The 8,725-nt window shown below is 41.5% G+C and overlaps 1 protein-coding gene across 1 annotated transcript; it reads right to left on the minus strand.

Annotated features, from left to right (window-relative positions):
- Positions 1 to 134: 134 nt before the first annotated feature.
- Positions 135 to 8,353, minus strand: rab11al (RAB11a, member RAS oncogene family, like). Its single transcript, XM_086038762.1, has 5 exons — positions 8,068 to 8,353; positions 5,200 to 5,395; positions 4,730 to 4,923; positions 3,903 to 3,983; positions 135 to 2,200 (listed from the first exon to the last, which is right to left on the minus strand). The coding sequence occupies exons 1-5, from the start codon at positions 8,105 to 8,107 to the stop codon at positions 2,061 to 2,063; spliced, it is 651 nt and encodes a 216-aa protein (XP_085894888.1). The 5' UTR covers positions 8,108 to 8,353; the 3' UTR covers positions 135 to 2,060.
- Positions 8,354 to 8,725: the final 372 nt, after the last annotated feature.

The following is an 8,725-nucleotide window of genomic DNA, read 5'->3' on the forward strand; positions in this document are numbered from 1 at the left end:
ACATGAAGTGAAATTGTCTGGCTACAAAGTTAATATTCTCTTATTAGCGCTCAGAACAAACTTCATTCAATTACCTCAAATAAAAGACTGCGCCTCGTTTCGAAGATCATCAAAAACACATTAGAGACACTCTATTACAAATCTCAGATTTATTTGTACATATGCAGTCCAATATACATATTAGAATAATGGTTTGCTTTTCCTTTCACAAAAAAAAAAGCCTTATCCTGCACCACCCAGTTTAAAGACCTGCGAAGGCCACACAGCACACACGTGCACACACAACAGCTGATTGTGCGCAATTTAAATCAAGCCCTTACTAACAAACACTAACAACCTGTCTGCCTTCATTTAAAAAAAATAAACTAAAATACCTCCCGCAGGAAAGATAAGCAAGGGAGAGGGTTGACCTCTGCAAGGCAAAAATATATATTTATATATATATATTTATATATATATTTTTTGAAGTCTTGGTCCAGTTAAGACAGAAAGCAGTATTTACATAAAATTTAAAAAAAACAGAGGGGGGTCCATCCATTTACCTAGAAGGCAGATGTGTGCCTCTGAACCCCCCATCCCTCCCCTAAAAGAATCAGAAAAAGTCAGACCAGGATCCAACGTGTGCATTTATGAAATACGACTCCATGTCGCCCCTCATGGAGAGGCGGATGTCCTCACAAACAATAAGCGTGGATTTAAAATCAATGCAATTAAAAGGATGAAACCTAGTGTTCAATAAATATTTCTGGATGAAACATTTAGTAATTGAGGGAAGTGGCGACAGTCTTTGGGAAGGTTTGAGTGAAAGTGGCGGGAAATTCCATTGATTTTTGGTGGGGATTATTAATCTAGTAATCTTAATTTTGACAGATCTGCCAGTTTTAACCTTCATGTGCACCACATTTTCCTCAGTTTCTCCTCCATTTAACCCTCATTTTATGTCAAACCGACATTCTAAAGGAAAGATATTTAATAAGTAATAAGTGTAGTGGTTTATTCAACTATAAATGTTGATGGCAATGGTGCATAACCACAAGATGAAACTAGGGTTGCAAAATTCATAGAATTCTCAAAGTTGGAAACTTAGCACGGGATTTAACAAAAACAAACTTAGAAACCTTTGAAAATTTAGAAAATTGAAAGTTGGAGCCTAAACACAATCATATTTTAGCCTAACTTCGATTGACGGTAATGCTCTTACAAGTGGGCAAGGAGACGCTATTGATTTTGCATGGATGCCTGATTATGACAAAACAAAATGGTTTATTTTCAATACCCTGTCAATAAATTAGTGAACCCCTCCAATAGGCATATGGCTTTGCCGCCATGTTGCAGAATTTTGGAGCCAAGGATCATAGTGAAGGGACGAGCATCTATTTGCCAGGCCATAGCCTTGTCTAATTGACATAAAATGTTTTGGTGACATTTTATGGTCCCTCGTTACCAAGGAACTATGGTGATGTGAGTTGAGGAGATTCACTTGGACAAAAGTTGTGCATTGCCACTCTCTTGTGGCATCTGCAGATAATCATGAACCCTTTTAGGGGTAGCGATGGTTGCACCTTGATGCGAGCCACACCAACACTGCTCAAGCCAAGAGGAGAAAAAAAGAAAAAAAAAGGAGCAATAAGGTACTGTGGTGAGCAAGGAGAGCTAGCTTCATATTTTGTATGGATGTCTGATAATGACAAAATAAAATGTTTAGATTTATGATACCTTTCCATCAAATTACTCTCAATTCGCAATTAATTCCCATGGAAAGTTTCCAATTTAAAAGTTCCCATTTTAACTCCCCACGGAAATTGTCTGGCAGATTACTGGAAATTTTGCAACCCTACACATAAAATGTATTTTTTTCGCAATGGGTCAAAGTGACTCAGGAACATTAATGCTGTTCCTGACAAACCAAAGTAACAGGAGGGTTAAACATGGATAATGTACGTACACCTCCTCCCTACAATAGTCCTTGTGAAGAAGTGAAGTGGTTATCTCTACCCACCTCTTGGTCTTCCCACCTGTCTATCTGTCTGTCTGTCTGCATCTAACTGTCGCTGTGCGGCTCAGTTGTTCTGGCAGCACATGCCCTTGTTGGATGCGTTCTGGGTGGGCTCCACCGTGATGGGCACCACGTTGGAGGCAGGCGAGAAGTCAGAGTCGCTACGTCCCGACATCTGCCGCTGCGACACGATGTTATAGATGGCTGAGAGTGGACACAGAGAGAGAGAGACAGAAAGAGAAAGCGAGAAAGAGAAAAAGAGAGAGGGAGAGAGAGAGAGATTGGAGACTGTTAGCAAGGTCAATTCCTTTGTTTTTGTTGTATACTGAAGACATTTGGGTTTCAGATCAATAGTTCAAAATTCCAGATTTTATTTCATGGTATTTACGTTTAGATGTGTTGAACAACTCAGTACAGAGCACCTTTTGTTTGAATTAACACACTTTTCAAGTGAGCAAAATTATTAGACCATTTGACTTATGGCTGTTTCTAGTTGCTCCCGTGTCGCCTTTTCGAGTGATTGCTTAAACATTAGATGGTGCTGGTTTTTGGATTTGTGACATCACTGCCAACCTCCACAGGGCAGGAATGGAAGTATTACAATCCACTGTTCAAAGAAGACTGAGAGAATATACAGACCGTACCCCAAGATGCAAACCACTCATCAGCAAAAAGAAAGGGACTGATGGCGATGAGCCACAAAAGTTTAGGGACAAAGTTTATTGAATGATGAGCCCAAGATTAACCTCGACCAAAGTATGGAGAAAAAAAGAATGCGTTTATGATCCAAACTGGACTTTAGTCTCATATTCCTCTTTTGATCTGAAACCTAAATATCTTTGGTAAGAAACAAAAACAAAAGAACTGACCTTGCCGCCACTAAATATACGCTCATGTTTTCTTTTGAACTTCCGGTGAGCCCCTGAGCAACATCAGCTGCTACTGGTTGCTACATTGATGTCAATTCTAATTCTAGAGAGCTAAGACTGGACGCTGTAATTGAAGTTGAGGTATTACAAAGTTCTCAAACAGTAGGCGGAGCAAAACCTTTAGCGTCAAGTGAAGCAAGGTGGTCCATTTTAGGCATTTTGGGAGGTCATTAACTCAATCCCAGCTCAGCTATACAACACATTTATCCATTGATGTGAACAAATACAAAGCAGGTGCAGGAGGCCGACAGAGAGCTAGAAAGGTGCTTGGAGGTCTCCCCAGTGCGCCCATTGAGGCAAGAGGACGATTACGTGGTCGTTGCTGCCATCTACAGGCAGATGATAGATAGTGTCTGACATCAGGGGATTTTGGCTAGTGTCGTGATTCCCAACTACTGTGCTGTCACCAGGTGTGGCACGTGAAATGATCCAGTTTCACTTAATTGAAGCAAAAATTATTATTCATGATAATTTATGTGTCTTTCTTCAAATCAAGTCCATTCTGTCGCATCAGTGCCATTTGCTTGTTGTAAAATAAACCATATGTGTGTGTGGGGGGGGGGGGGGGGGGGTCTTTGCAATTTAGAATGACCCATCTGTCTTGGGTACTTGCTTTTAATTGGGTCTTATTTGGGAAAATTCCCTAGTTGGAGTTTGTCAAAATAGAAGCTCTGGAATTCCCCTCATAATGGCTGCATCGAGCCAAAATGGCCATTCAATTTTGGCCATAAGTCATTCAGACTTGAGTTCTGTTATGAGAGTACCCAATTGTGTGGGATTTTCCCCAGGTACACCGGCAAAACATGCCGACTCCACACAGGAAGGCTGGAACCCAGATTCGAACTACAAAACTCTGACAGGCAGACATTCCAAGCGCTTATCCAACGTTCTGCCCACCACAAAAATCATTGCATTTATTCTGTAATTCCAAACAAATCTCAAGGACCTTCCAAAAACTATAATACATAAAAAGTCACCTGTGAGGATAGTTTGGAAGGCGAGCTCCACATTAGACGAGTCTAAGGCTGACGTCTCCAGGAAAGACAAGCCATGTTTTTCTATAAAAACAATTACAAAAAAACACACACACAGTCCCATCAGAAGCCTGCAATAGTAACCAAAACTAGAGAATGCAATATCTGTCTAAACTGTGTGTGAATGGTGAAGAGAAATGCTGTGGAATTCATTGAACTGATGAAATGTAGAATGTGAGTTGAAATTGGAATGTTTTTATTCATGAACTTTGGCGTGGAAAATGTGGAATATGAATAATGCGGGAATTTGGGAAATATGAATAGTTATCAAGGATTACCAAATAGGTTGAACAGTGTAAAATATTTAAATGGGTTGTATTGGCTCAGAAATTCAGAAGGAGTAATACAAATATGTAAACTGTCGGCATTGTTTTGGGCATATCAGGGAAAATATTGACTAATGAAAAATGGGGGACGTTTTGCAATGAGATTAACAGATTGACATTTGGATGGTTTGAATCGATTCAATATGAAGTCAAATACGAGTTCAATTTGGAAACCGTCTCCGTTATTTTCATGCAAAATATGGAATTGTGAAAACAAAGGAGGAATTTGGGGAACATGGAAATACTTACCAAGATGTCATATATAATCTTAACAGTTTGAAGTTGGAATGTTTGAATCAGTGGAGAAATGTGCAAGTTTGAGAGCGACAAAAAAGATGGGAGCATAAATAAAAAGAACGCTGGTACAGAACATCAGATGTGAGTGAATTATCTTCAGCCCTGACACAATGACGCAATCAAGTACCAATGATCTGATTTAGGCACCTGCAAAGGCCCGGGCCTCGTCGGTGGGCACGGCTCTCAGGTGGCGCAGGTCGCTTTTGTTGCCCACCAGCATGATGACGATGTTGCTGTCAGCGTGATCCTGCAGCTCCTTCAGCCAGCGCTCGGCGTTCTCATACGTCAGATGCTTGGCGATGTCATAGACAAGCAGCGCTCCCACCGCGCCGCGGTAGTACCTGGAAAATACCAACGGGAGGACATTCAGGACACCCATGCTGGTGTTTTCCCGCTATACTGTGGCCTGGCAATATCACAATATTTTTCTGTGGAAATCTGTGGTACATAGAGATCATTTTGTATAGGCTTTTATAGATTTTTCCGTTAAGTTTTTACTGTCTCTATATTGCAGATTTTCTCCTAATGCGGGTCTAGAACATAGCCCCCGCCATAAACTGGGGTTCACTGTAGTGCGATGAATATGATCAAATATCATATATGTGCATTGCACTGACGCAGAAGTAATGGCCCGGTATCGCTCCTGTCCCGCAGTGTCCCAGATCTGCGCCTTGATGGTTTTGCCCTCCACTTGGATGCTGCGGGTGGCAAACTCCACGCCGATGGTGCTCTTGCTCTCCAGGTTGAATTCATTGCGGGTGAAGCGGGACAGCAGGTTGCTCTTCCCGACGCCCGAGTCACCAATCAGCACCACTAATGGGGAACAAAGAGGAATACTAGTGTTAGCATCAGCATCAAAATAGGCCGCTGCTGTTCACTGCTATGAATTCCAAAAAAATCAATTTTGTTACACAGGAAAGGAAGACATTTCTTAGAAGCTTCAATCATGACTTAGTTCGGTACTACTAAGTTCCTCATATTCAGATTTTTGTCAAGTGAGTCAGCCTAATGCCAAACCACCTTTACGAAATAGGACGTTTAGAGCTACGGCTTGCAGCAACTGCATTGACAAACAAACCAAGTCATGTTTCAACACCGCTGCAATGTGTTAGTCAGAGCAAATATGGTGTAAAAGACATGAGCAGTCTCCTTTATCTTGAAAAGTTACCACCAATTGTTCCGAATGTTGGGTGGAGGAGAAAAATCATTAGGCAACCATTAAGACGAGTGATACAATTATGTCTGTTCCACACCCATTCAGAAGCACATTGTTAACGTTTCTGCCGACAAAAGACAACCCTTGTATCAAAACATCAACCCCTGCACCCATTTCTTATGAGGTGCCAGCCTTCCCCAAAGCCTGTGGATGCTCACATGAGCTATGAAGGCAATTCTGGGAGGATGAACCTGTTTGGTTGGATTTGATCGGAGCCTGCACTATATAATCCCCTATGATTTTTTTTAAAAATGAAAATGATTAGAAGGTTAAATCAGTTCACAGTACGACAAATTGAAGCAGTTAATATTACTCTACAAATGACTTGTTAAACTACTATAAATGACTAAAAAGGCAGTAAATGTCACTTCTGTCAATGAACAGAAATAGAAGCTGTACAATGTGAAGCAGACAGTTTTTTTGGATGCACTTTGAGGGTTCTAGCATTGATCCCTGCGGGACACTGTCGCTTTTGATCTTAAAATGACTTTTTATTGTCATTTAGGTTCATATTGACGCATACTTATATGGAAATAGACAAATGTGGCGTTTCCGCTTTGGATTTTTCTTAGGTCGGGTCAATTGTCGGGAAGAAGCAGCAAAAGAAGCCTTGAATTGGACAACTGTGGACAACTTCCTGTGCTGACGTTGGCCAAATGCGGTGGAAGTGTGACTCAGTGTGCAGCTTGTCCAGCTTGACTCGCAGCAAACAGCATAGGTGCAAAAAAAGAACAAAAGGAGAAGCGGTAAAAGTTCAAAAGCAATAAAACCTAAGGCACCTGACTGTCATCCCCACTTGGTCACTATAATTTTTGCTGATGCTAGTCGGCCTGGACTCAAATCTCATCTTCTCTCTGCTCTGTGACAAAGCTTTTATATGGCTTTAAGTGAACACACACACACTCACATTCACACACACTTCATGCAGGTATTTCCAGTTTGACAACGTTGGCTTGTTTAAGGCTCTGTAGTTCCTCTTGTTCATGTCAAGGTACAACTATGAACGACTGTTTGCACCGGCCAATGGCAGCCTGTTCCTTTGGACAACATTTTTTTTGTGTGGCGTAAGCCAAGTAACAGCTGTGGTCATGCTAGCATTTGAACAAAAGGCATTAAAAAGCCTTATCCGAGAAAAGCTCATTCTCAAAATTCTGAGTGAGTGAAATGTGAGAGGGGCCAAAAGTTAAGATAGTGCTGTGTGTCATGGTGATAGTATGAACTCCCTGGCTCTTTACTTAAATGCAAATGAGATACCATTCAAACGTTTGTGGTCACTTGGAAAACGCCTGCATTTTTAAAGTAAAATATTGTTGTTGTAGTTGTTTTTTTTACATTAACATTGTCTAAGACCAGTGATTTCTAGAGTCCCATAAGATATATGAAGTTTGCTAATTTGTCCAAAAATTACTACTTTTTAATTACAAATATGCCAGTGACACATAGGCAGACCTATTAAATGTTCTTAAACCCGTGTATCCAATTTTTGTGGAATGAGAGTTTTTTTTTTTTAATCTAGTGTGACACATGTGCCTTGACTCAAAAACGGTAGGGAAACAACGGTCAAGACTATATTTCTTTCTGATTCATCTAATGCTGCCAACACGAGGACTGTTACAGAAACATGGGAGGCACTGCAGTTTTTTTTAAGTAAATTTCAGTACATTTTGATTCAAAAACAATATTTTATTTCATGATTTATAGTGTTTTATATCAGACGTTTATTATGGACAGCAATTTGTTACTCGGCTCACTTATTTAGAGGGCACTTTAAAAACAACAAGTGCTGTACATAACACACGCGTTTAAAAAAACAAAAAAACAATAGAGACTATTTCTGGTTAGTTTTAATTTTCTAATATTATATAATGTGCTTTATCAATGTTATTATAGGTAAGTGACAGTTGTCACATGATGTGTCCTAACCCTAAATACAGGGGGGCAGTTTTGATGTTTCTTTTTTGTTGCGTTTTGTTGGCCTCTCAGTGTGACCGTCACCTCGTCCAAAGATGGCATCATTACCGGCTTGGGCAAGATGACTACTTGCCACATCACACCGCTGGTTAGCTTAGCTTCACAAAAGTGATCTTACGTTGGGAGCAACGTGCCGGGGACGGCTTTAAAAGTGCTTAAGTGTAACAACAGGTGCGGTTCCCCTGATAGATGTAAAGCTGTAGGAGAACACAAGTTCATCGTCACTGGAACGCAGGTAGGCTGAACGTAGCCAGCTAGAAGAATGGGGGCGGACAGGGGACAAAATGGAGCGACTCACCTTTAAAGAGGTAATCATATTCATCCTCCCGGCCCGTCATAGTTTCGGCTCACTCGAAGCGCTCGCGGTCGTCCAAGTCGAGCGAACTTCTATGACCAGAGAAATGATGACAACGGCAGCGGGAGGCGAACGTCAAGCCGGTCAAACTACACGTCGTCAGCGGTGACGTAGTCTTCTCTCGCCCTCGGAAAAAGGCAAAAGTGTGAGGCAAAGTTTGTCGTCGTCTTCCTCGTTCTGTCTGTTTTCTTATCACCACTAGTTGCCGCAAACCGGAGCGGCAGCGGCGGCGTTACGTCACGTGATCGTCACGCCTCTACTCGGCTCCCATTGGTCCGCGGCCGGCAGACACCTGTCACGCGCCTCGACGCGATTGGTCAGCTGGGATGTCACTTATGATTTGGGTTCCTGTGGATGACGTAGTGGCTCATAACCTCAACAGGTGATACCAACAAGGCAGCAGCCCAAAGTGAGCGCACAAACAAGTACTCAAGCACTGTTTTCAGCTTGTATTTGTACTTACTTGAGTACTGTATTTGTTCTTCTGCCGACCTTTTACTGGCACTCCCTGTAGTACCATGATTTACGAGTTTAATTCGTGCCGTCACCAACCTAACTCAATTTACCGGTACTCGTAAATCCACCAAAAATGAGTTGAGAA

Source organism: Filicampus tigris, chromosome 8, assembly GCF_054856515.1.
Source record: "Filicampus tigris isolate MCC_2025a chromosome 8, RoL_Ftig_1.0, whole genome shotgun sequence".
In the NCBI taxonomy this organism is placed as follows: Eukaryota; Metazoa; Chordata; class Actinopteri; order Syngnathiformes; family Syngnathidae; genus Filicampus; species Filicampus tigris.